General features: G+C 41.5%; 1 protein-coding gene and 2 non-coding genes across 5 annotated transcripts; all 3 read left to right on the forward strand.

Moving 5' to 3' along the window:
• The first annotated feature begins 11,097 nt into the window (after positions 1 to 11,097).
• On the forward strand, positions 11,098 to 27,175 carry PABIR2 (PABIR family member 2). Of its 3 annotated transcripts, none has more exons than XM_060249080.1 (10): positions 11,098 to 11,543; positions 13,017 to 13,095; positions 14,650 to 14,706; positions 16,671 to 16,714; positions 16,794 to 16,848; positions 17,056 to 17,157; positions 19,166 to 19,254; positions 20,457 to 20,521; positions 22,435 to 22,531; positions 24,627 to 27,175. In XM_060249080.1, exons 1-10 carry the CDS (start codon positions 11,437 to 11,439, stop codon positions 24,775 to 24,777), a joined length of 846 nt encoding a protein of 281 aa, XP_060105063.1. In that variant the 5' UTR covers positions 11,098 to 11,436; the 3' UTR covers positions 24,778 to 27,175. The 3 variants fall into 3 exon arrangements, with proteins under 3 accessions (XP_060105063.1, XP_060105064.1, XP_060105065.1); XM_060249081.1 differs by having other exon boundaries at positions 20,460 to 20,521; XM_060249082.1 differs by having other exon boundaries at positions 22,435 to 22,537; positions 24,627 to 24,767.
• Positions 14,238 to 14,367, forward strand: LOC132579799 (small nucleolar RNA U109). Its single transcript, XR_009556016.1, has one exon. It is a non-coding gene; the product is annotated as a small nucleolar RNA U109 (small nucleolar RNA).
• Positions 22,025 to 22,158, forward strand: LOC132579798 (small nucleolar RNA U109). Its single transcript, XR_009556015.1, has one exon. It is a non-coding gene; the product is annotated as a small nucleolar RNA U109 (small nucleolar RNA).
• Positions 27,176 to 27,977: the final 802 nt, after the last annotated feature.

A 27,977-nucleotide genomic window follows, 5' to 3' on the forward strand; every position in this document is an offset into this window, starting at 1 on the left:
AAGTAAGAGGTCGATTGAAATTGTATTTCTTTGAGAGTGATGTCACCAAGTTGTTAATTTGCAAGTATTCAAACCATGGGATTTTTGTCCCACCAGTTTTCTCTTCTAAAGATTTTTTGTCGAGCACTTTTCCATTGGACAAAATATCCACAAACCTATAAAGATTATATTTTTTCCAAATTGGAAAAGACTTGTAAAAAAACCCCGGTTGAAACCAAGAAACATCCATAAAATGAGATAGTGGAGACATAGGAGGGGCTAAAAAGAGGCGGCGTTTGTCCCAAATCTGAAAAATGGCTTTAAGGAAAAGGTTGGAGGAGATATTAGGAGGTCTCTTCTTTGGAAATTCCCATAATGTAGATTGAAACGATTTGTTATTTAGATAGGTATCTTCTAGGACCTTCCAGCCTGAATTTAAATCAGCATCATGGTATCTGACAAGGCCTCCTAAAATGGCAGCTTCATAAAATTTATGCAGATCCGGAAGAGCCAGACCACCTGAGGATTTAGAACGAATAAGAGTTGCATACCCTATTCTAGATAAGCCCTTGTTCCAAATGTATCTTAAGAACGAACGACGCCAACCCACAAATAAGTCCTCAGGAATAAGAATAGGAATGGCTCGAAATAAAAACAGAAATTTGGGAAAAATAAAAGATTTAATAATCTGAATTTTTTCATTCCAGGGAATGAGTGAAGAATTTTTATTCTTTTGCATAGTAAGAATGTCCTTAATCAATAAATGATGATTGACTTTAAAAATATCTCCCAATTTTAAAGGTATATTGATCCCCAAATATGTCCAATATCTATCCATTTTTTTGAAGTGATAATTTGAGTAGATGGAATCTTGGAGAGCATCTGAAATTGTGATGGGATAAAGAATGGTTTTAGATGGGTTTACTCGAAGACCCGATATAGAAGAAAATACAGATAATAAATCAAAGACAGCTGGTAAAGAAGTCTTAGGTTTTGTAACAAAAAGCACTAGGTCATCTGCAAACAAAGACACCTTAATTTGTTTCTTTCTAATAGGGATACCAGCAATAATATTGGTATTACGGATAGCATTAGCAAGAGGTTCAATTGCGATTGCAAAAAGCAGAGGAGACAAGGGGCAACCTTGCCTCGTCCCTCTGAAAAGATTAAATTCTTCAGAATCCAAATTATTAATAGAAAGAATAGCAGATGGCGACTTATATAAAGAATGGATTATCTTCAGAAAATTCGGGCCAAAATTCATTTTCTGCAGTAAGGTTGTAAGATAAGGAACTTCAACGGAATCAAAGGCTTTTTCAAAATCAATAGACAAGATAAAGGAAGACTCAATATTAAATTTCCGGCAGTATTGAATAACATCAAGGACCATTCTAGTATTGTCCGTTAACTCACGGTGTGGGATAAAGCCCGATTGGTCAGGATGAATGTAGTTCCCTATAAAAGTATTAAGCCTAGCCACCAGGGCTGCTGTAAAAATCTTGTAATCGCAATTAAGGAGCGATATCGGCCTGTATGAACTAGGGTCTAGCAAGTCTTTGTCTTTCTTTGGAAGAAGAATGATTTTTGCCTGTGACCAAGTAACTGGAAAAGAACCAGACTGTACAAACTGATTACAGGCGTCCGCCAAGATGGGAGCCAACAAAGTATTAAAAAATTTATAAAATTCTGGTATAAAGCCATCTCGGCCTGGAGATTTATTGGATTTCATAGACTTGATAGTCTCCTGTATTTCAAGTGCAGTAAAAGGTTTGTCCAAAAGGGATTTAACCTCAGGAGAAACAGGCTTAATAACTGAGTGAGTGTCTAAAAAAGATGAAATAAGGTCTGATGCTGGATGCTGGGAGGAATATAGAGATGAATAGTATTTTTTAAAAACTCCTACAATATCCTTAGTGGAATGTTTCAAGGTACCGGATTTAGAACGAATGGAAGAAATAGCCATTGAGGATATTCTCTTTTTAACCTTCCATGATAGGAGTTTAAGGGATTGAGGAGTTCGAAACCAATATTTTTGTTTTATATAAGCCATTTGTTTTTGAATCTTGGAGACGTCAAAAGATTCTAATTTTTTCCTTTCTATAAGAAGTTTTGAATAAGTTTTTTTGCTACCAAATTTTTTAAATTTCTCTTCCAATTTGGTAATGTTGGCAACCAAATCTGATCTAATTTTGTCTTTTTCTTTTTTATACGAAGAGGCAATAGCCAAAAATCTGCCACGAATTACAGCTTTAAACGAGTCCCAAACTATATGCTGAGGTACTCCACACTCAGTATTGAATTGAAAAAATTCTTTAATGTCTTTTTCAATGGAATCTGTAACCGATTTCATAGACAGTAGTTTACTATCCAATCTCCAATTAAAAGAAAAAGATCTTTCAGTGATTCCTGACATATAACCTTCCAACCATGCATGATCAGACCAAATCATTGGGCCAATGTCTACTTTAAAAAAAAGGTTAGAAATAGAATCCGAAACTAAAAGAAAATCTATTCTGGAATAAGTTTGATGACGAGAAGAAAAGAAGGTATAGTCTCTTTCTTTTGGATGCCTGCTTCTCCAAATGTCTGACAGATTATAGGATTGAAAGATTTGAGCTAAATCATTTTGGCCATTCGAATCTTTTGATTGAGACCATTTATTGGCAGATAGAGGTAGCAGGCTTTTTTGAGATCTATCTAAAGAAGGATTGACAACATAGTTGAGATCTCCTCCCAAAATAATGGGCCCTTTATGAAAAGTTTGAAGTTGTGACAACGTATCTTTAATAAATGCAATTTGTCCATCATTTGGAGCATACACCGATGCCAGAGTATAAGGGCTACCATTAAAGACCCCATTGATAAAAATATACCGACCCCTAGGGTCAATTGAGGAATTTTCAAAAGTGAATTGGACTGATTTACCTATTAAGATGGCCACACCTCTTGCTTTGGAGGACCCGTAAGCTTGAAATTGATGAGCAAAAAATTTTGACTGGAAGACCTTGGGCTGGTTACCCTTAAGGTGAGTTTCTTGCAAAAAAACTATATCTGGTTTCTGATGAGAGATGGCAGAGGCAACCCGTTTTTTCTTAATTAAATTATTTAGCCCATTACAGTTTAGAGATAGAAATTTCAAGTGGCACTCTGCCATAATTGAAAGAGGAAATAACCAAGGTTATCAAAATTATTGCAATTCATAGCTTTGAACCCAGGTGCCACCAGGATAGCTAGAGGCGAATCCTGTAGATCAAATTTCAAAGGTATGAGGACAGATTTCAGATCAAAGGCTTTAAAAAACTTCCAACTAAATCCATAATAATTCAATACAGTTATGCTGCCCGTAACACAAACAAAAAACCATAACCAACACCAGTGGTCTAGCATTAACAGACACTAGCCACTAACTCACCCTCCAACTCTGTTAACCCAAACTTGGGAAAACAACAACTATTTACTTAAAAGGATAAATTTGAAGCGGAAGTCTTCGTTACTGAAGACACCACACAACTAGCAACAACTACCAAATGGAGCTAATTAAAAAAAACTGAAGTTCTCCATTCTCCCTCTCTGCCAAAAATGCTTATATTTAACACTATCAACCCAGCAAAAATAAAATTTATAAACAGAATAACAGAGCCGAATGTATAGAAAGTTTATAATGAAAGGCCAAACAAAGCTGATCGAGTCAAGGCTAAAATGCCTAGAAAGCCACATATAATAAAACCTGTGCCTTTTACCAACTCAGGTTAGTGAATTAAAGATAATTACAGGCAAACTAATATACCATGTGTAACAGCATCAGATCTCGATCACAAAGTTATTGTAAGACTTAAGACACTATGATAAAAATACAATGAAACTTTAAACAGAACTATGAACGCTATTAAATACTGGTCTCCCCAAACACTCCCCACCAACTATCCTTCAGCCACTTATAAGCCTATGTAGGGAGATATGATGGTGAGGGAAACAAGTTTCCAAACCTTCATAGTAGCATAAGGCACAAACTGACACACACATACATTCCCTACCCACCCTCTGTCTCACAGATTCATTTCCATTCAACAATTCACACAGGAAGGGAAAAGGTCCTGACAATTCATTAACTCATAGTAGAAAGAAATATATTGATATAAAACCCTAATCATACTATTCAAGTTTCTCACTCTGATCTACCCCCCCTCACTCACTCTCTCTCCCTCCCTCTCTCCCACTCCCTCACTCAACACCCAGCCTCCCCATTCCAGCTCCTACTCAAACCATATATTCCAAGTCACCCCATTCTTCCAATCATGCATACCCAATCAACCAAGAAGATTTCCTTTAATGAGTTGATTTGAATTAATAACTCCCTCACATTCATAACATTGTGTTCAAAAGATATAAATAACCCAAAAAAAGGGGGGGGACCCCCCAATTTCGTATATAAACATTGCTTCATAGGCACAAAACAATCATCAGCATATTTCTAAGCCGTGACAGAGTTACACGTAGGCAAAGCTTATAAGTCAGCAGTTCAGTAGGCAAAGCTTATATGTCAGGAAAAAAAAAAAAAGGGGGGGGGACGTCAAGAATCCACACAAAAAAGGGAAGATTTCTGCATAGCAACAGTTCCAGTGTTTAGCTTCTAGGAGAAACAGGCCGATCAGGACGGTTCATAGGCACACGACGCCATCTAGTGTCTGAAGTTATTGAGTGAACATGTGAGACTGCTTCTATAAGGCCGGTGGGAACAGGAAGATTCAAATCTCTCAGCATGCTTAGGCCTGAGTCAAGGCCTCCAGCGACAAACGACCGATCCTGTACAGTAACTTGCAGCTTGTACGAAGCAACCCATCGATATCTGATGTTTTCCCTGTTCAGGATTTCAATAATTGGCTTCAAAATTTTCCGCCTTTGCAAGGTTTCAGAAGACAAATCCTGTAGAATTTGGATGTTGTAATCTCCTAGCAGAAGTGGATTTATAGCCCGGGCTTTTTGCAGCAGCTTGGATTTAACTGAGGCAGAAGAGAAACGGACTAAAATGTCCCTAGGCAACGAAGTTTTCTGTGTGCGCAAAGGGCCAATTCTATATGCAGCCTCCAGGGCACAAAGATCAGATTCAGAAAAACCCAATGCCTTTGATAGCCAGGAGGCTATAAGAGATTTTAGGTCAGAGGGAGAGGCAGAGTTCTCGGGGAGCCCGCGAATTTTAACATTCCCCATTTTCAGTTGGTTCTCAAGTGTAATAATTTTATCAGTGGCCCATTCATCTCTTTTATAAAAATACTGAGTGTCCTCCTGCACAGCACATGCCATGTTAAAAGCAGAATCTGCCGTCTCTGCCACCTTCTCTAAGGACGTTTTGAAACCCTCCAATTGAGCAGAAAGGGGCTGGATCATGGCAGATATTTTGTCAGTCATATTTTTTTCCAGTTTTTGAAAAGCCTCCATTACCTCAGAACGAAATGAAGCTAGGTCTGCTGCTGTGTTTTCCCCTTCTCCCGACGCCATCTTGCTTGCAGGGCTGCTTGCTTTTCCTGAGGCCTTAGCCTTAGGCTTTTTGGGAAAATAGTCTTTAACAGAGTTCCTTGAGTTTCTTTTTGATCTGGATTTTTGACCATCTACTGTTCCCATACTAATTAAAGAAAAAAAAGAAAACAAACAACAACGCTGGGCGCTTGCTTAAGTGGATTTGGCAGGGGTAAGTAAGGAGCTCTGTTTTCAGGCGTCCATTCCCTATGCGTGCGACGCCACGCCCCGCTTATAATTATTGATGCACAAAAATCTTCACATACCCAAACTACAAGTAAAATTTAAACATCCAATGAATAAACCACACATTCAAAGACCAATAATTTTTTCAGTCCTAGAGACTAACAACTTCCCAAAAGTCTCTTAAGAGTTCTGTGTTGAAACTTCATATATAATTTCATTGGAAATCCTCCACACCACAAGTAGCCCTATGCAATGCATCTTTCCAACATCGAAGAACAATGCAGTGTATAGCCACAATTTCCAGCAAGATGTGAAAAGGTAAATAGTAAGCCAGTAATCAATCCATAGTTGGTACTGATAATGAGTAAGAATTACTGCTAAGTTATCCTTAGCTTTTCAGTCATCCGTCTATGATCCAATCTTCAGTCAGGAACTAACGGTAGAATTGGCTGAAGTTGGCAACTAAGCCTTCGGATTCAGATGTTTTTGAAGCTCTCCTTTTTCAAAGCCAACAGGTGAACAAATCAATCCCATTTGTTGGAACCATAGTTCCATCTAAATTGCACTAGGGGGCACTGGTGCACAATTTTTTTTAAAGGCTGCTCATGGATACTGCTTCAGCTCATTGGAAACAATGGCGGATGGAAGCACCTCTTTCTGGGGCCCATAGAATTGGATCCCCTGCTTCAATCTTTTTGAAACGTGGGGAGGTTTTTGAGGAGAGGCATCAACAGCTCTGCTGCAAATTTGGTGCCTCTACCTCAGCCCCCCCAAGCCCCAGATACCCCTGGATTGATTCTCCATTATACTTAATGGGGCCAATTGACTACAATCAAGAAAAAAAGGGGTTTTTTGCACACGCCTATTATGCTTTTCAGTATGATTTGTAAGCAGCACTGAGTCACAGTGACAAGTGGGATATATATATTTGAATAAATTAGTTTGGGCAGTTGATACCACTTAAGCAACTTCCTGTTTTTTAGGTGATTCTGACAATGATTGTTTCTCTGTTATACTTGACCTGTAACACTGGTTGTCAGATTTCACTAAAAAAACCCAAGTAGGCTGCAAGAGTTTCTCACACACTCACCCAAGTGCTGGTATATTTTCTGAGGCTCAGTGCAGGGCAATGCCAGGTCTAACAATACAGTGGAAAGGAATGGGTAGACCATTTCTCTGGAGGACAGGTCTACCAAGACAGTGAAATGGGGCAGGTAGCCCTGTTCTCTAGAGCAGGGGTCCCCAGCCCCCAGTCCATGGCCTGTTCCTGGTCTTCCACAAAACTGGGCCCTGGTGCCAAAAACGTTGGGGACCACTGCTCTAGAGCAGTGGCTCCCGACTTTTGGCACCAGGGACCGGTTTTGTGGAAGACAATTTTTCCACATACCGGTGCGGGGGAGGGCTGTGCTGGAGTTTTTGCCACTCCAGGCTGCCCCCTTCGCTTGTGTCCCATCCCTGCCCTTCATGCAGGTCTTTAAGGGGGGAGACTTGGGTTGTTTCTGCCACCTCCCTGCTAGGTGGCCAGGTGGCAGAAAACCAATCTGCCTCCCCCTCCCATTTAAAGACCCCTGCTGATCAGCGGGCGTCTATAAGGCCCCGAGCCTGTCTTCGGACTATATTCTGGATGGCTTTGGCCCCCTCAGTCTGGAGGAAGTTGACAGGATTCTCGTATCTGCTCGCCCAACAACTTGTAAATTAGACCCATGCCCTTCCTGGCTTATTAAATCTTGCCAGGGGGATCTTAGATATCCCGTGCGGGATATCATAAATAGATCCCTAATGGAAGGGCACTTTCCAATGCCACTTAAAGAGGCTGTGGTCCGACCCCTCCTAAAAAAGCCATCTTTAGATCCGGCTCAATTGACACACTATCGGCCGGTTTCAAATTTGCCCTTTCTGGGTAAACTTATTGAGAGGGCAGTGGCGATGCAGTTACAGACTTTCCTGGAGGACACTTCCGTCCTTGACCCATTTCAGTCTGGCTTTCGCCCGGGACACGGGACGGAGACAGTGTTGGTTGCCCTAGTGGATGACCTTCAACGGCATCTGGATCGGGGTGGCTCGGCGGTGCTGATGTTGTTAGACCTGTCGGCTGCGTTCGACACGGTCGACCATCGGCTACTGACGTGCCGCCTCGCCGACGCGGGGATTCAGGGGTTGGCCTTACAGTGGCTTTCCTCTTTCCTGGAAGGTCGGGGACAAAGGGTCGCAATTGGGGGGGAGCCATCCCGGAGGCGCACACTCAATTGTGGTGTGCCCCAGGCGGCGGTTCTCTCCCCGATGTTATTTAACATCTACATGCGGCCTCTTGCCCAGATTGCCCGAAGGTATGGGCTGGGGTGTCACCAGTATGCTGATGACACCCAGCTCTATCTACTGATGGACGGCCAGCCTGTCTGCGCCCCGGAAAATCTTGACCAGGCACTTCGGGCCGTGGCTGAGTGGCTCAGACTGAGTGGGCTGAAGCTAAATCCTACGAAGACAGAGGTCCTTTGCTTGGGTCGCCGCGGCCCGGGGAGGGGGATCCCCCTGCCGGCTTTTGACGGTGCGCCGCTGATGGCGGCGGACAGGGTCAAGAGCTTGGGGGTGCTATTGGAGCCTTCCTTAAAGATGGAGGCTCAGATAGCAGCCGCTGCCAAGTCCGCATTTTTTCATCTTAGGCGGGCAAGGCAGCTGGCCCCCTTTCTGGAACGCGACGACCTAACAACAGTGATCCATGCTACGGTCACCTCAAGGTTGGACTACTGCAATGCCCTCTACATGGGGCTGCCCTTGTCTCGGACCCAGAAACTGCAGCTGGTGCAGAATGCCGCGGCCCGGTTGCTATTGGGTCTCCCAAAGTGGGGACACATCCGGCCGGGTCTCCGGACTCTGCACTGGCTTCCAGTGATATACCGAGTCTGGTACAAGGTGCTGGTTATTACCTTTAAAGCCCTATATGGCCTGGGACCTGCCTACCTGAAGGACCGTCTCTCCCCACATGTTCCCCAGAGAGCACTGAGGTCAGGAACACAAAATCTCCTCACTATCCCCGGGCCAAAAGAAGCCCGTCTGAAAGCCACCAGAGAAAGGGCTTTCTCCGTTATGGCCCCCGTATGGTGGAATCAGCTGCCGGAAGAGGTGAGGGCCCTGCGGGACTTGGCGCAGTTCCGCAGGGCCTGTAAGACGACCCTCTTCCGGCTAGCCTATACCTAGCTAGGATGACAACTGATGTAACTGGCCAGCCATCTGTTTACAGGAAATTGAAATATTCTGTTTTAAAGTTTTAACTGTTTAAATATTTAATTGTTTTATACTTGAAATTGTTTAAATTTTATGTTTGATTAATTGTTGGAAGCCGCCCTGAGCCATTCGTGGGAAGGGCGGGATATAAATCTCAAATAAATAAATAAATAAATATAAATAGGGGTAGGCTAAGGTCGCAGCAGCGCTGCCCCTTCCGCCAGCCTGTGACCTGGGCGGACGAAAGAGACAGTGTGGTCTCATTCCAAGGCTGCCTCCCTGCCTCAGAGCAAGGCTGTGCTGCCTCTTTCATCCGCCTGGGTCCTGAGAGGGTGCAGGCTGTGCGGTGCCCTGCCTTGCTCTGCAGCCTGGTTGCTAGCAGGCTATGTACTAGTACTAGTTTGCGGCCCAGTGGTTGGGGACCTCTGCTCTAGAGGACAGGTCTACCAGAGTAGGGAAAGGGTAGAGTTGCCAAGTCCCCTGTGTCCTCTGGCAAGGGACTTTCGCGTGTGCTTTGTGCGCGCGCAATGCAATGATGTCACCCAGAAGTGATGTCATTGTGCCAGCAACGTTGCGCGCAGCCACTCTAGGTACCATACAATAGGTACCATAGAGTTTTGCCCTCCCAAATTTCTAGAGCATCCAGGCAAACCAGAGTTTCCCCAGAAATACCTAGAGCGGCCGCGTGCAACGTCACCGACACGATGACATCACCTGCAAGTGACATTATTGCGCCAATGATGTCGGGGAGGTGCCCCCCGCCAGCCTACATTAGCAGCCCTAGGAAAAGGTGGGTGAGATTTGACTTGATTCTGTTCTGTAATAATGTTTAAATTATTCTTAAAATATAGTTTAAACATAATTTAAAATAATTTATTCCGAGATTTGTACAAAGTTATGGAAATAATCTTCTAAAAAACTAATTTATGTGACTGTCAAATGCAGACTCACTCACAACTCTGATGCTACTAGCTTTCTTTTGCTTATGAGGTAGAATTTCTGTTCACAACACTGTGTAGCTTAGAGAGAACGCTGGTCAGAACCATGTCTGTATTATATTACTTCACAATGTTGCTTATTCCCAACCTTATGAAACGCTTCTATGAAGACCTTAAGCATTTTGGCCTCTAGGGCCTTCCTCAGTGGTCAATAATATATACTATTTCAAAAACACACACACAAACAGAATATATAGATCCAAACGAGGAGTTGCTTTCTGAAAATGCAACAAAAAAGAAAAGGCCAACTTGTTATAATGGACATAAGTATATATTATAAATACTATTGATTTTTTTTAAAAATTCTACAAAATACTATTAATTTTTTAAAATTTCTACAAGAAATTTTAAAAAATCAATTTCTACCTCATCCGTTGTGCTGTTGGCTGAAAGTTTAGAAAGAAGGCCATGGATCCCTCATGGTAACAAAACCTTCAAGGTGGCAATTCAAACCTAGGTCCCCAAATTCTTGCATAACAATACATAAACTGAAAATGATATTGATATATCATATGTATGGAGAAATCTTGTTATGAAACCTGTTCTGAATGCAGGAAAGATGATTTTTACAAATAACCAACTGCATAAAAATCTTATTTTCAAATGGAGAGTCCAAAATTCGAGTCCAGCAGTACCCTGCAGTGATTACTGAACAACGCAGCTTTAAGGCTGACAATGAAAAAAAACTGAAACTGTTAAACAGATTTTCTATTCTTTGGCTCAATCGTCCACCAGAAGGGAGACTGTCTGCAACCAAGAAATCCGAAGAAGATTGAGGCCTAAGAAGGGCAGCCATGAAGGGACTATAAAAGATCCTTAAGGATGTGTCTGCCGCTGGCAACCAAAATCAAGTTATTTCATACTACAGCACTCCCTAGTATCATATGGGGTATAAAAACGGGACAAAAAAGCTGACAGGAAGAAAACGAACTCATGTCCTCCCTCCCTTTCTACCACAGAGTACACTTTACCGATTGGCCCCCTCTTCAAAAAGGACCTGAAAGCAGACTAGCCAATCCCTTTGCCCGAAACAGTTTTTACGAGAGGGAGGAGCGAAGACAGGGAAGAGGAGGAGAACCTAGTAGTCTGACAAAACTAAGACTTTCGCGCGCATGTACAATATTGAGAATTGAGGCGAGCATGCGCGCTGTGATGGCTCCGGGACTTTTCCTCCTCCTCCTCCGCCCTCCCGTCCCTCTTTCGGCGCGCGTGCGCATTGTGACTGGCTGCTTGGCTTCCACCTGTGAAGGTACCGTGTGTGCGAGGAGGAGGGGGCGCACGCGCGTCAGAGATTCCTCCCCTTGCGAGCTCACAGCTCCGATCGGGCCCCCCTTCTCTCCCGCCCCGGCATGGGGCGCTGCGGCTGCTGCCCCTCCCTCGCTGGCCGGACTCCCCCTGAAATCCGCCCGCCTCAGCAGGGCCTGTAGGGGGAGAGGCCGGAGGAAGACGACGAGACCCCACCTGCCCCCCTCTCTCAAGCCCCGGCCATGAGGAGAAACTCCCGCCTTCAGTGACCGCCGCTGCTGCCGCTATCGCAATGGCTCAGGCCGAGAAAATGGAGCTGGATCTGGAGTTGCCACCGGCAGGGAGCGACGGGGGCGGCCTGAGGCGCTCCAATAGCGCCCCCCTCATCCACGGGCTCAGGTAAGGACCCAGAAGTGGAAGGCGGCGGAGGAAGAATCTCAGGCTTGTCTTTGGGTCTCTTCCCTCCTCCTCTTTGCATGTATGAATTACATCGGACAGACTGGTGGCTCTTTTTGCTGAGGCGCATCGTGATAATTAGCAGCAGCAGTTTGACTGGTGTTTGCTTTTATTAGGAGCAGCGATAGTTTATTAGTATAATGCCAGTCTGCATTAAATCACATTGCCGTTACCAGGAATTTTGTCAGGCCATAGCTTGTCCTTATACTCCTGACAATTTGGCTAAAGTTGTAATTACCAGTTGTATTAATTCCTGATATTGACATCAGAATATTGCCTTTATCAAGAGTCCTGATATGTGATGTTGCTGTTATTAGGAGTAATTTCCTAACGTTCTTAATAAATAACATGGCTATTATTATTGTTATGGTAACAGTGAAACAATGGAGTTGACTCCCAAATAAGTGTATTTAGGATTACAGCCTTATATCATGATGGAAGTGAGATATGAAATGAGGGCTTTCAGACCCACTGTTGAATCTCTATATGTGGTTGTTATAGTTGGGGTTCGAAGCAGTGTTCTGGCTCCTCAGTTCCTCTTGTCCAGTGGTGCCCTTCTGAAACGCCACCCAAAAAGGAAGAAAATATTCTCCCTCTGGAAGAAAAGCACTACTTTACCACTTGTGGAGGGCAGTATGGTTGGATTTCAGCCGCCATGTTATTTTAATCAACATACATTGCAAGATGATGGCTAGCATGGAGTAATGGTTAGTGTGTTGGACTAGGACCATGACCATGTTCAGATTGCCTCTTTTTCATAGAAGCTCACCAGATGTTCTTGAGTCCACCATAGCCTTTCAGGCTAATTTACCTTCACAGAGTTGTTGTGAGGAGTAAATGAAGGAAAGAAGGATGATATGAAGAGCCGCTTTGTATCCCAGTCAAAGAGAAAAGTGGGATATAAGTAAACTTTACAAATTTAGAAAGACAGGTGCCTGCCACAAAGAATTTATAATATGTATCTCAACAGTGTGATGATAGGAAGAGAAAGGATAGTGAATAATCCTGACAAGATTTGTTTTTGTCTAGATCCTTTTGGACAGGCTTCAGTAAAGTAATTATGTGGGTATCTTTATGGCTTGGGTTAAATCCATGATAAACTCTATGAGTCATCTCCCCCCCCCCCCCAATTTTTTTTTTAATGGATGTGAGATAGACTGGCCTTGGCCAAAGGCAGCTTTTCAACAGCAAATTTTGGAAGAAGAGGTATTTCATGTACTTTAAATGGAAGTCATTTGGTATGTTTAGATTTGTACATTCTAATAGTCAATTTATACTTTTTCATGACTTTGTGTCCATTTTCCATTTGGAGTCATAAGGTTTATGGAGTGTAGAAAAAGTTAGTACGATACCAAATGCTTCAATAGGAATATCTGATTGAATGTGCAGAGATATAACAGTTGTTGTTTCTTTCAGTGATAATTCACAGGTTTTTCAGCCTTACGTCTTGAGAACCCGCAGGAACAGCACAACTGTTATGAACCGGCACAGCATGGTAAGTGGCCTTCAGTGCAGAGACCTTTAATGCCCTGTATGTAAGGATGCAGAATGTTTATGCGTGCCTCTGATTTAACTCAACTACTATTGAGTTACTGCAGTAATTTTCAGAGTTTGTTAGAGTATACTGATGCGTTGTACAAACTTTACAAAATGCTTTTGAGCTGAATGTACCCACTGACAAGACACTGCTCAATTTCTGTACATTGTAACTTGCCTCAGAACAGTGACTCATGCAGAGACAAAAAGTAAACTCTTCTGAGAGTGGATATTTTTTTCAGTTTATACATCTTGCTTTAGAAGAAAACCTTCATTTTTATTTTGGAAAAAAATGGACCTCAGCTATTACAAGTCTTTAAGTAGTTTCCTAAAGAAGAATAGAGGAGATCTTTTGTTCTGAGAGTAGTTCAGCTAAAACTAAGCAGGAGAGATGCAGAGGAGTGGGGAGAGGAATATCTGTATTTTGTGGCTGTTCAAAATTTTCTGAAGCTTAATTTCAGTCTAATGTATTTGGCTTTTCTTTATTGACTGAGCTGATTTGTGGAACATAAAAAGAAGATTGAAGCCAGTTTTAAAGTCTATTGCATCAAAATACACACCTTATTTTCTGCTTCCTAAAGTGATTGTAGAAGATGGTGCAAGGGTGATGGTGGTGGACTTGATGCTACTTGAGTAAAATTAGCTTGAAAGAGAAAATAAAGGTGCTTTCTTCAAGATATTTCAGAGAAGCTTGGTATGGTCACTCTTACAAACGCACTAAGCTTGCAGCAACTCCTATTGGTAGTAGAACAGCTAAGCCAGTACATTTCTCAGTATGCTATGAATTCCTTTTTCAGTGCCATCAGTTAAGATGTGAAACAAATATTTCTCCACCTATGATCTCCTTTCATTTCACAGAAAAATACCTTGTTTTCTAAACTTCAGAGCAGTCTTTGGGCCAACAAGAGTTAAGTCTTGTGGAAAGCAAAAGACATTATGTTACATAGGTCAGGAAAAGAAATTCTACATCTGATGTTTAAATGCATAGTCACCTGTCCAGTGCTATGTAGCCAGTTTGGGTATCAGTGAGGGTATTGTTATAGTGGGTTGATACATACAAAGCTGTTCACTGTGGTTTATAATACAATTAGGCAATAATTTTTGCACGATAGAAGCTTTCATACTTCTTTCATGGAGAATGAATATTCCTTCAGTGCTATTCAAATGAGGAGTTTTCAGGGCCACCAGGCTTGGAACAGAGACTGAGTGGTAGTATATTTCTCCTACACTAAAATAGACAAGATGGAATTTGAATGCATAAAAGGTCTACAGTTCCTGACAGGCAGAAGATACAAAAGGTTCTTCCTATTATATACCTGAAGCTTTTGTTCTCTGTTGGATTAACAGAAAGTGTTCATATGTATTGCAGTTAGAAGATAGTATGAATATGAATGGTATTAATAGAAGTTCATTTCACTGAGTGCTTGGTTTTTAGATCAAGGTCAGCGTTAAGCAAAACCTAGAAATTGGGGTTGTAACTTCTTAAATGTATGCTTCCCCCTCCCCCTTTCAGCTGGTGTCATCATCTCCAATTCGTATTCCTAGCAGCCGGCTCCATCAAATCAGAAGGGTAAGTATCAGTTCCCTTCTTGAGGGTACCACCTTTCATCAGTTCTCATTTTTCCTATGAAATTATTTATCCGTTGATTTATAGTTTAGATTTATATACCACCGCCCTCTGAGAAAAATGGCTGTTTGTTACTGCCTCAAATATTCTTGGTATCATTGTGGTCTTGGTGCCACTGTGATGCAAATTCCAAGCTGTACCTACCCAGTAGATCTAGTATTTAGAAGTACAAATATTGCACATAGGCAAATTAACTTGTCTTAATGTATTCAGTGCAAATTCCAGGGTTCCTGTTTGCATGGTAAGAGAAGGGAGGTAGTAATACATTTGAATATATTACTGTGTGGAATGTTCTTGTTTACTTTATAAAACTGAACTATATGGTCAGCAGCCCTGACATGGATAGCCCTGGCTAGCCTGATCTCAGAGGCTAAACAGGGTCAGCCCTGGCTAGTATTTGGATGGGAGACTCCCAAGAAATACCAGAGTTGTGATGCAGTTGCAGGCAATGGCAAACCATCTCTGAATGTTTCTTGTCTTGAAAATCCTGTGGCATCGCCATAAGTCAGCTGTGACTTGACAGCAAAAAAAAAATCAGTAGAATTGGATGGTTTATGGTTGTAGCACTTCATAGTGCAGATGGAGAGTTGAATGCTACCTCTGTAGCCAGAAAATTCGTAGGGTGAAGACTACTTCCTTACTGGGTTACTTCCTTTAAAAAAAAATTAATCGTTTCTGCATGGAAGAACTTAATTTTGTCTCAGAACCCAATAACTGGCTTCCAGGCTTCATCAGAATCACAAGGTGAAAAGGACAACTGGGAACCTACACAGAAAGAATTGTTTACTATTTTCCCATAATATAGACCTCCCAAAGTTTGTCAAACAAAGCATCTATTGAAGGCCCCTTTGGATTTTTCCAATTGGCTGCAATTACCTGTCATGCAGCTGCAAGCAATATCAAGACCAAGGAATGTAGACTCTTTTTCATTAAATAATCCAGTCATAAATCAAAAATAAAAAGGTCTACCACTTGTGAAATTTTATCAGTAACCATGCCCCAAAAAGAGTGGATCACTGGACAAGATCACCATAAGTGTAAGGGGGAGCTTTGTTGATTATACCCTTCCCAACAAAGTGGTCTATAAGGATCCAATTTTATTAAGTTTGGTTGAGCACAGATACCAATTAATGATTGTCTTATAAAACTGAAGCTTTAAAGGAACTGTAGATGTTTTGTTAGGAGTTCCATATTCATTCTTTGGGAGTTAAAGTCTGTTTTAATTCTTTCTCCCAAACCTTAGTATATGTAGGGGTTTTTTTTGTAGATGACTGGGGAAGGCAATGGCAAACCACCCCGTAAAAAGTCTGCTGTGAAAACATCATGATGTGACGTCACCCCAGAGTCGGAAACGACTGATGCTTGCACAGGGGACTACCTTTTTACCTTTTATAGTATCTTAGAGGTTCTTATATATTTTAGAAAGTAAGCCTTTTGTTTCTTCCTCTGTGTTTCTGAGGATTTCTTCAAACCCTGTTAGCAGCTGAAGGAGATGACCATCATTTTTTTAACTGCATTTTTTATTTGAGAATACTGAAACCAGTTAATTTGATGACCTAGTTTTGCCATATTTTTGGAAATAATACTGCCAGTCAATATCCAGGTACAAGGCCTATCTAAACTAGTCTACATCAGTTCCTGGTATCTGAAGGATTCCCAACCAGGGCAAAACCACTGTTGATTTAAGATAGGTGATACTGGAGAGGGATGAGGAGCTACTTCCTGAGTGTAAGCTGTTCTTTATATGGGAAGCATTCAGTCCTAGATGGGTAGTACAGCTGGATCTTGTGACTGGGCTGATCTGTACAGGTTGGCTGTAGTTCTAAAAGCATGGATTGTTAGAGGAAGTAATGTTTTACTGGGCTGAAGATGTCAAGAGCTAAGAGATGATTCTTGTATTTGTATAGGAAGAAGGAGTTGATGTGATGAACAGAGAAACAGCACATGAAAGGTAGGTGTAAGTACTGTACCTTAAGAAAGTAGCCAGTGTTGTCGTCTTGTAGCCACTGATGGACCTTTTTGTGTTTTAGGGAAGTGCAAACAGCAATGCAGATCAGCCAGTCATGGGAGGAAAGTTTGAGCCTGGTAATCTCTTTAAAGATGTTTAATATTTTAATTTCACCCTTTCACTTGACGAGTGAACTTGAGTGGGGGAGAAAAAAGAAATAGCTCAAGTGGAGAGTACTTCAGGCTCCACTGATCAGCCTTTCTGTTTTTCATCAAAATTTTGGGGTTCAGTGTCCAGAGCTGCTGTGTATTGTGGGCTGTAAACATGGCATGTTGTATTCCCAGAGTGACAACGACTTGGACAAATCTGAAAAATCATCATCTCCAAAGAGGATAGATTTTATTCCTGTTTCTCCAGCACCTTCACCTACAAGGGGAATTGGAAAGGTATGCCAAAGAGCTCTAAGCAGTTGGAAGTTGCAAAAGGACTTAATGTTGAATTTTACTGGAAGGATCCCCCCCTCCTCCAAATCTTAATTTAACTATTCTCTCTTTGAGCCTGAGCTTGTATTATAATAGAGATTATAAGAAATTTGCAAGTTCTGTCATATCTCATGTGAAAAGTAACATGAAGAAAGCAGAGGGGTCTTTGGTGATGTGGCAGCCTGATCCTCCACATGTATGCTGAGGAGAAAATCTCACTGAGGTCAACAGAGTTGATTTCCCAAGTAAATGTGCATAGGACTGCAAGCAAAAAACTTTGCAATTGTCACAAAGCCCATATCGGACACCGGAAGGAGGTGTAAAGACTGACTGTTTTTGATACCGTATGGTATGTAAGGGAGATGATAGCATTTGAACATTTCTCCCATATAAGAACTAAATGATATAGGTAAGGTAATGCTGCTAAGTAATAGACCAACCCCAAGTTAGAGCTTTTGGAAGATTTATTATTGTCTTCCACACAGGGATACAGTTTTGTGGTTACCCTGCTGGTGCAGCTGCAGACTAAGTCAGGTTTTCATATTACTGGTTTCCCTGCCTCATTTACCCTGGAAGTGGCTCCCCTCCATCCCAGGCCAACAGGGCTTTTGCTGTTTTTTTAATTAAATCAGCACCAAAATGTCATCATAATAGTATACCATTGTTATGATATGCGCAGCAGGTTCTCTGAATTCTCAGCTTTTTTATTTTATTTTTTAAAATAAATCTCTAGCTTTTTCCCTTGCAAGCATATACCTTTTTCATTGTATCTCTGGAAAGGAAGGGGCAAGAGACATTATATTTAAATGAAATCTAAGACTTCAGAGAAGCTGCCTGCACCTATTGTTACTGTGATATATTGATAAAATAATTAATGCTTTAAAAAAAATCAAAAGTTCTGCAGAATGTGTGTGAAGGAAATGGCAGCTGCAGGAACAGGGTTAGGAAAAATAGCTGCTACATGAGCCAGAAATTCCAAATTTTCCTATGCGCACAGTAGCCATCCTGGCTTTACTGCAATCTTTCCTGAAACTTGGAAGCAAATCAGGTTTTAGAAAGGTAGGAGAAAAGACAGGGAAACTCATGGAGGTACGTGAATGTACCTTCATGTTGTGGTGAAGCAAAAAAACCTCCACCAAACCGTTTCTCAGAAGAACTGAACTTGTAGTGATTACCATGTGTGGAAGACACCATTGTGACTACAGTTACTGGCCTTTCTGTCAAATACAGCCTTGCAGCTGAGCATATGCTTATGATTGTACCAGTTTGGTGTAGTGGTTAAGAGCTGGAGAACTAGGTTTATTTCCCCACTCCACTGCAGACAACCAGCTTGGGTCAGTCACAGTTCTCTCAGAACTCTCACAGTTGTGGGGAGAGGAAGGGAAGGAGATTGTAACCCACTTGGAGTGAAGGGAGGAGTATAAATCCAACTGTTATTCTTCTTTTATAGAGTCAGACCATTTGTCTACCTAAAGAGTATTGCAGAGTTGGTGTGGCAGCAACTCTCCAGAAAATGGGAGATCTTCCCCCCTTAGGAACCTGAGAATCTAAGCTTCCATGTTCATTAGGATCAAGCCCTTCCAAGTGGATAGGACTCAGAAGAACTATGCTTGTCTATTTCTAATAGATCAATAATAATAATAATAAAATAAATAAAAATAATAAAACTTGGTTGGTCTTAAAGGTGCAACTTGACTCCCACTTTGTTTAACTGCTTCATAGCAACACGGCTGCCCACCTAGATATTTCTAATTCTGTTGAAGCTTTCTTGACAAGCTGTGATAGGACAGTGAAAGGAATGGATGCTCTTTAACACAAGTTTCTAAACCTTTGGACTATAACATTGTTTCATTAAGTGAGATGGAAGAAAAATATGATTGTGTGAGTTCATGTAAACCTTTGGATTTCTAGAGACTTGAAATGTTGAGTTCCAAATGTCTTCAAAGACTGTGAATATGATTGTGTTTCCTAGCAATGTTTTTCACCATCCTTGCAAATGTTCGTGAGTAGTAATGGATTGCCTCCAAGCCCCATTCCCAGTCCCACAAGGAGATTTTCAAAGTAAGTTGATATGTCTTAAACGTAATAAGTAGCAGTCAGACTACTGTAATGTGCACCGATATGTGGCCTGGGCTGGAGACCAAAGTTGGTTCAGCATCAAAGGCTTCTTATGCACAAGCTATTCCTATTTCATTTCTGTTGCACATGCATCTCAATGAAGCTTGTGCAGATATTCCTGGTATGTGCTCACAGTTGCAGGTCTTAAACATGTGGGCATGGCATGCAAGTCCTTATGGCTTCAGTAGAGACAGTCCTAATAGGTTCAGGCATAGTTCCTAAGCTTTGTAATAGAGAAATGAAGGACAGTCTGAGATAAATTTCTCTGAAATGACATCAAAATTTCCATTAACAGCATAATGAAACAATGCACTGTGGAGAATTGAGGTCTCTCAAGGACTGCACGTTGATGTCTGTTTTATGGATTATGAATGTGATCAGCCAGAATGCATTTTCCACTTAATCTCACACTCCCTGGAAAAGGAAGCATCTGAAAGTGTATAGATGCTGAGTTCAAGGAACCTTCTAAGTGATGATGGCTACACTGTTAGAGGAAATGATAGCTGTTTTTTAAGGATGTGAGAGCTTAGTTCTGAGTGTCTTCAAGAAGCTGTTGAAGTCACTGGGACTTCAGTGGGGAAGCAGATTTTTAAAATTTCCTATATTTATAAAGGGATTTTCTACAGAAAACCTTGCAAATACAGTAAGCAGTGACTCCTTTGTTGTAGTCTGGCCATGCTGTAATGGTTTCTTGTAGCCACTACATGCTGTTGGCTTGTAAAGCTAGAAGAAAAAAGCATGTTGAAAAGTGGTGATTTGGCACAGGTAAAAACTGCCCTACAGTGTCCTCCTGCAATGGAAAAGCATAGGGTCAGGAAATCTTATTATGGCTTTGTTTCTTTGAAATGGACTCTTAATTAACAGGACAACTGCCTTCAAGTACCTGTTGAATGTCTAAGTTGCAAACTGTGCAATACCAGTTCAAGTAGAGACGTGAAATGTCCCTTTTGGGGCATCTTTATCAGAGGTATTTTAAAAAGCTAATGGTATTACTATAAAGTATAAGATTATAGTATTTATACTCTTTGGTTGCTACTGAGTCTACTTTTCACAAGCAAATTAACATTAAAGTATTCCAAGTACATTCTTCATTATGATTTTGGAAACCTTACATCACCAGAATATACTAATTCAGTCTATTTTAGCAGGAGAAGCCAGAGTCCAATCAATTGCATCAGGCCCAGTGTTCTTGGTCCCATTAAAAGGAAAGGTATGTGTCAGAGATGTTTTAAATTGAGTAGACCTGCTTTCTAGATTGTGGAACAGATGCTAGATCCTTAAGGATGAAGAGTCCTTCTGGATCAGACCAAGGATCCATCTAGATCAGCATCTTGGTTCTTCCAGTGGTCAACCAGATGTGTCCAGGAAGCCCATAAGCAGAGCTCAAATCCCACAGCCATCTCTTGCCCTGCACAACTGATATTCAGAGCCATTTTGTCTCTAAAGCATGAAGGTTTCATGTAGCCTATCAGGAGCTATCATGATTTCATGATTTTGTCAAAGCCTCTTTTAAAGACATCTGAGTTAGTATTTTGCTGATGTACTAAGGAAGGTAGATGGTATGCTATTCTGGTAGATTTTAACTTATATATTTTTAATCCTGAATGCATTTGCTGTTTTTTGTTGCCTTGCAGCTGTTACTGCTTTGTTAGCCATCTTGATTTTGAAGAGGCATAGCAGAATATAAACATTTTATATGATTAATCAAAATAAATTTGAGGTTTTAAAAAAACATTTTAAATATTTTTACTGAATAAAAAGTATCTGGTCATGTTCTTGTCAGGCTAATGTGAGAAGGTGGTGGTTGCTCTATGAGCCCAAATGGAGTCATAAATAACAGATAAGAAACCCTGCCCTTTTCCAGATGAGGGGAAGGAGCCCTGCACTGACCTGCTGGTTGACAGCACCCCATGCAGGCTTCACTAAACCGACAGAATGGAAGGTGCTTAGCAAGGGGAGTCCAATTCAAGCTAGACTGCACTGCTCCAGGGGTCTTTGCCTTAGGCATGAGGGCAGGTCCAAGCATGGGGCCAGCAACTAAGCCAAGGTAGGCTGAGGTTTCAGGTCACTGGGAGAAGTGTGGACATCCATTCCCAGGGGGATGGAATGGAAGCTGCTGGGAAGGATGAGACTGAACCTGGTGGTGCTGTAAATAAGTGTGTGGAGAGGGCATGGAGGCTGAGCGTGAGCATACTGCTCCAGGCACACCTCCCTGAAAAGGCCCACCATGGATCTGTGGGTGTGGCCTGGGGAGCTCTGGGATGAGGGGGTGGGACAGCTGCAGTTACAGTCTGGACACGGACCTGGGTTACATGAGCTACGTTGGCATAGCCATACTGCAGCTACTGCTACATATGGATGGCATACTCAGCCTGCTGCAGAAAACTGCTCTGTGGACTGAGCCTTATGGCATTATGAAGGCAGACGTTACATTTGAAATGGGACATTAATGATCTTGGGCCAATCCCTGTTTCTCAGCATAACCTACCACACAAGTTTGTTGCGTAGATGAAATGGAAGGGGGAAGAATGATGTGTGCCACCTGTAGCTCTTTGGAGGAGGAGTGGCAGATCTATTTTCTCACTTGCTTTTCTCCTCTTGAGTACTTCCAGTTTACATACAACAAAAGAGATTTATGTGGCATTCTCAAGCAGAAGCGGATGTTAATGCTTACTGTACCTTGATGCAAAGAACAATGCTTCCCCGGGGACCTCTGCATGATGGAAGCTATCATTCTTCTTTCTTCTGAGGAGAATGAATATTCCTTCAATGCTATAAAAACAAGGAGTTTTCAGGGCCACCGGCCTTGGAGTAGAGGCTGAGTGGTAGTATATTTCTTCTACATTTAAGTGGGCAGACTGGGATACACATATTCCGTAGTCCTTGGATGATCCCAGTGTGGCTATAAAATAAACAGGTGGGAAAATGAGGCCCCCTCCCTTCAAACACTGATTTGTTGCTGAAGTTACAGTATGTTGATAGGCTTATGAAAACTACTGGATGTTGTTGAACTAATATGTCGCATCTTCCATGACACGCTATGTTTGTGTGAAGTAAACTTCAGAGCTACTGAGTTAGAAAGGCTCTTTCTCAAATTTAACAGGATGGATTTGATTTCTGTAGGTGAGATGGAAACCGAAAGCCAGCCAAAGAGACTCTTCCAAGGAACTACCAATATGCTTTCTCCTGATGTGACACATTTGACAGACCTCAGTTCCTGGTAAAAGTAATATAAATAAGGCCCTTGTGAATTACTAGAATAGCTGTTGCTCTTTCCTCAAGCTGTTCCAGAAAGGACTTGTTTTATTTCATAATATTACAGAACATTTAATACTACAATTAGCTTGTTGCTACATTCAAAGCTAAGGTCTCTTGATTATCAAGTGCACTATTTTTGTGTTTCCTGGTTTTCCTATGTGTCTTGTTCTAACACTAGTGATCTTCCTGTTTAATCCCCAGAGGAGGAACCCAAATCTGAGTTCAAAATACAGAGTTCTCCTTTTATGCAGGCTAAGCTAGGCTGCACTTCTGTTGTTAAGCACCAGACCTGAATTATGTTATAGTTCACTACCACATCAAAGTACCCATTGAGACAAGTTTGAAATTATTGTGTAAAACAATGGCTTTATTGTCATTCATCTCAAAGACTTTGTGTTAAAGCAATAGTTTGCTGACCTATTGAGATGCTAAGAAACGGTAGTAAATATTATGAATTGCTAACGCTAAGAATCCTTAAAAATACAATTCTATAAGAAAAGCAAAAAATGCCCTTACTTGGATAGCCTGTGCAAGCCTGATCTCATCTGATCTTGGAAACTGAGCAGGGCCAACCCTGACAAATAGTTGAGTGGGAGACCTCCAGAAATCCCCAGAGTCAGGAGGTGAAGGCAGGCTATCGAGCCACTTTTCTGAATATCTTCCATGGCCCAGCAAGAATTGCCAGAGGTCACCATGACTTCCAGGCACAGGGGCACAAACACACACACACAAATGCAAAGTACGCCGCCCCCCCCCCCCCAAAAAGCTAGTTTGGTTGGTAGAATCCTTACATGTACACCAGAGATAGGAGAAGCTGTGTGTCTGGTTGAAGAATTGAGAGCCGTTGGAAAAGTTCTTGGAGCAAGGAGTGTACAGGATTTTCCAGAGCAGCAATGTGATCTCAAACTGGAAATTCACTTGACTGCCTGTGGTTTAATTGTGATCGAATATTGTCCAATATTCTTTGAAATCAAGAAGGCCTCTATGTGGGGATGGCTTACTTTTTAATTTCATCATGGTGTCATTTGTAAACAAGAACAGGAATTGGGGGGGGGCGGCGGGGACTGCTTTCAACTGAGTCCTGCAGTAGTTGGGGCAGACCCAGTAGTTTCTCTTACTGCCCACCTGCTATAACTGCAGGTATCACCAAATACATTTTCAAAAATGGTTGCTGTTTGCTTTATTTATCTCTGGTTTAATTTCTTTATTATTTTTTTTAAACCTGTCACTGTACGATGACACTGACATTCCATTGTGAAAGCCACAGAAAAGAACTGTTCAGGAATAGTCTCTTTATACCAAGCATTGTTAAGGTATAATGACATTAAATTCATCAACATGTATCCAATCATCTGCAGACTAGTGGGACTTTTCTGCTTTCCCCTGCTGCAGCCCAGTTAGTCCATCCAAGTTTCCCCCCCCCCCCCGGACAATCAGCCTTCAGGAACAGTGGTGGGGAGGCACATTGCATGAGAGGGATTTCAACAGAAATCATCACCCCTTTTTCTGCAAGCCAAAATGCAACTGTAATTGGAGACATGTCATTGAGTTGAACCCTACAACAGCCTTCCGCGATGGATACTGTTTTGCTTTCTTCTCCGGTATTGGGGGCGGGGGGAGGTAGAAGGGGGTGGGTCCAATGTTAGAAAAGCTGTTTCTCCATAGGAGAAAGACTGGGCAAACCCCCCAAAGGTTTGGGTTCCAGCTTAATGGAAGGGGAATCCTAAACTCTAACCCACTCGGTTATAACAAGTGAGCATTTGTTTTTGTGATTATTAAGCCTGTTGAGGATTTAAAAATCATTCTTGAGGCATTTGAAACAAACTTGGGCATTATTTGACTAGTCAGTTGACCCCCCCCAAAAAAAATTTAAATCAAATGCTTGGAGCTGACATGACCTGTCATCTGTGAAACAGAAGGATGGAGTTGGCTGAACTGTATTTACAGATATTAATCAAATTTGTCTCCAAAATTCTAGTGATTTTTTTTTTAATTGTTGCACGCAGTGTTTCTTTGAATGCTGCTTAAAGCAAATGGTTTTCCTTATTTATTCCCAGCTTGTCTTCAGATATTCTGGATGGGAGCACAAGCAGCGTGAGCTCATCATCCGATTCACTGGCCAAAGGCAGCAGTACTACAGAATCACCAGTCGCATGTTCAAACTCATGTTCTTCATTCATCTTAATGGATGACCTTTCACCCAAGTGACTTACCCAGTCATCAATGTTTGCCTGAGCTGTTACCGTGCTGTCCATTGTACAGAAAAACCCATGCAATTAAATCCTTGAGGACATGAGGATTTAAATACTGAGTGGGAATATCAACATAACCTTATTCCTTGGTATCTTTTACAAATGATTTTGATTATCCTTCTTAACGAACACATGCTACTGATGACTGGGCTTGCTGATTTTTTTTTAATTTTATTTTTACAGATATTTCCTCAGATTGTACTAACTTGCTTTCAAGGAAACTGCATACACTTTTAAAAAAAAATCCCAAACAAGCACCTAAATTGTATTAGCATTAAAACTGTAGAGGGAAAACTGTCCACTGTTGCTATCATGATTACTTATTCTGGAGATAAGAATAGTGGTAATCTTTGAGATGCTTTTTAATTTTTTTTAATAAACTAGATTGCTCTTGATATTTGTTTAGGAAGAATAGAGTACTTCTCCTGATTAGGCATATTTTGGACTACAGTTGCCCCACCCCTAAAAATAATCACATCAAAATGTAAAATTGTTCCTCATTTGCCTGTTGCAACCTCTCCTTTGTCATCTTTCCCCCCAAAAGAAAGGAGTTTCAAACTCTCCTTTATGCTTTAGTTCAGGTGCTTTTATAGTGCTAGGAGCCAATAATGGTCTACTTAAAAAAAAAAAAAGCTACAGAATGCTATAGCAGCTCCTTGATATTCACAATAGGAAGAGGAGAAGAAAAACTTCCTGTGCGCAGCTATTTAACTCCCCTGCAGCATTCTCTAAACCAGAATTCTTAAGATTATGTGAATTACAGCCAGTGGTTGCGGAAGTCTTTTTGGCCTTGAGGATGCAAGAAAGTACACAAGGGCTTAGGATCGCCGTGTTGAATTGGCTGGGTCCTTGTTGTCTCCTATGGCACTGAGATATGTTTGTGCCTTAGGGGGATGTGGTTACAAAATGGAGGAATGTAAACTGAGAGATTGAGTGGAGGAGCGGACTTTTTGTTTGTTTTTTGTCTTGAAAAGAGTACTTGTATCAGGTGCTATAAGCCCACTGCTGTTTTTCCTCAGTTGTTTTTTGACATTCTTGATCCAGTGGGAGAAAGAGTTCTGTGAGCAGCCCTAATTGTTCTGTGACTGCATTGTCTTCTACATAATTGGAGCAACCCTTGGGCTCTGCTTTTTGAGAAGGGCAGGCCAATAGGCAAGTGTTAATTCTAGGGGAACACCTTTTTTATGCTTTTGTTTGGATGCTGGCTCTGCATATAATTGGACTTTTAAAGAACTTATGTGAGCTGTGAGAAGTAAACCTGCTGCCAATACCCTGGTTTAAGTGTGGGGGTTCAGCAAATGACTTCTTACAGAGAGCGTGAACTGGGCTTTAAAAAAAGGTTCCATTTGTAATCTACTGTGTTATGCTATTTATTATTTATAACTGTAAAAAAAGTCTGGTGATGAATTATAGTATTTTTTTATGATTGAAAACCTTTTTTATGTTCTGTGAGTGCTGGCTGGTCTGTATTTAATAGGCAACACTGTCTGCCAGAAATGTACGCTTCCAGTTCTGAATGTTTGTAAGTAATTCACATGCGCTTGTCAAAGTACAACTTACATTTTGTTTTGTTTTAAAGATTCTAGCACTGAAATTGAAGTAAGAGTGTGCTAAGCTGTAAAGCACACCATCTGTGGCAATACTTGCCTGGCTTTGGAGGGGATTGGGGGAGAGGTCTAGAGTATTCTGGTTAAAAGAGGGATACTTGGGTTTTTTTATATGTAGATTTGATTTTAATTGTTGGGGGTTTTTTGGGGGGGGGGCGGGTTGCAACTGTAATAAGTACCATACTTGGGCAAGTGGTGCGTCTCTTATATGTAATACTATACTCACCTGTGGAGAGTTAGTTTCCCCCATCTCCAATAAATGTGCATAGTGTAAATTATCACCCAGTGGTGCCATTTTTTTCAAAAAAAAAAAAGATGACTGATCAGTGTGTGAATTGTATTTGGATATGCTCAGTGCTGTTTCTTGCATATTGGCTGCTGCATACACTGCTTTAACTTAAGAGGGATTTTTGTCCTTGCCTTGTTTTTTTCTTTGTTTTCTTTAGCTACATAAAGTCCGTTTTTATGTTTGCAAAATAACTCTGTGATGAAGTACAATTTGTAAACTCTTTTCCATGCACTTAAGATCTGTGACATTGAAATCCACTTGACAGGTGGCAGTAAAATAAAAGTTTTTGCATGCTCCCTTGTAGCGGGGAAGCGTTTGCTTTTATTTTCCCCATTGACTCGTTTGAGTGACGTATTCAAAATTTCTGTCTGTTTTTTAGAAGTGTGGAGTCTTGTGTAAAACTTTGACCTTTGTACACTTTAAAATGTGCAAGATTCATAAAGCAAAACACACAGCAACCTAGTTTTGTTCAGTCTTTTTTTATGACAGTGTTAATTTGTCTCAAACTCTTTTGCCTTTTCCAGTCTTTGAAGATTTGTAATCTCTCCCCAGCCAAGAATTAGTAGTTACTTCATGGTTCAAAAAGAACGTATTGATTGTTTCATAGTTCTGCTGGTCCCAGAGTGCATTATGAATGTGAACTGGTGGGGGTTGCATGTGTCATACAACAAACAGGGCATTTGAGCCACCACTGGCTGAAGTGATGGCAGAGCAGACTCAGGTTTGCCCTATCCCTTGCCTCTCCCCATTAACTTCATTTCTGTGGCCACAGGAAGATGTTTGATGCACAGAGCAACCTCTTTATCAAATCAAACAATGTCCCTGATCTCCAGTTCATTCACCATCAAAGCAGGTCTCCACCTATTCTTGCAGATATAGTATTGAGTTTTCTTAGACCAGGAGGGCAACGGAGTGAAACCAGGACTGCAGACAACTGTCGTGCAGGGAAATCTGCATTAACTGCAGCCCAGCTGTGTAATGAGTGGTTGAGACGTAGTGTTTAGATATCACATGCCTGGGTTTGACTCTGCTTGCTATTAAGCCAGTCACTTACTCTTAGCACTAACTTTCCATTTGGAACACATAAAGCTGCACAGATTAAACCAGGGGTCCTCAAACTTTTTAAATAGAGGGCCAGTTCACTGTCCCTCAGACTGTTGGAGGGCCGGACTGCCGTTACTGTACAAGGCCGCGGGCCGTCAGTTCTCCGTCTTCTGCATCTCTCTCCCTTCCCCACACCACACACCCCGGCCTGGGAAT

This window comes from Heteronotia binoei, chromosome 11, assembly GCF_032191835.1.
Source record: "Heteronotia binoei isolate CCM8104 ecotype False Entrance Well chromosome 11, APGP_CSIRO_Hbin_v1, whole genome shotgun sequence".
NCBI lineage: Eukaryota > Metazoa > Chordata > Lepidosauria > Squamata > Gekkonidae > Heteronotia > Heteronotia binoei.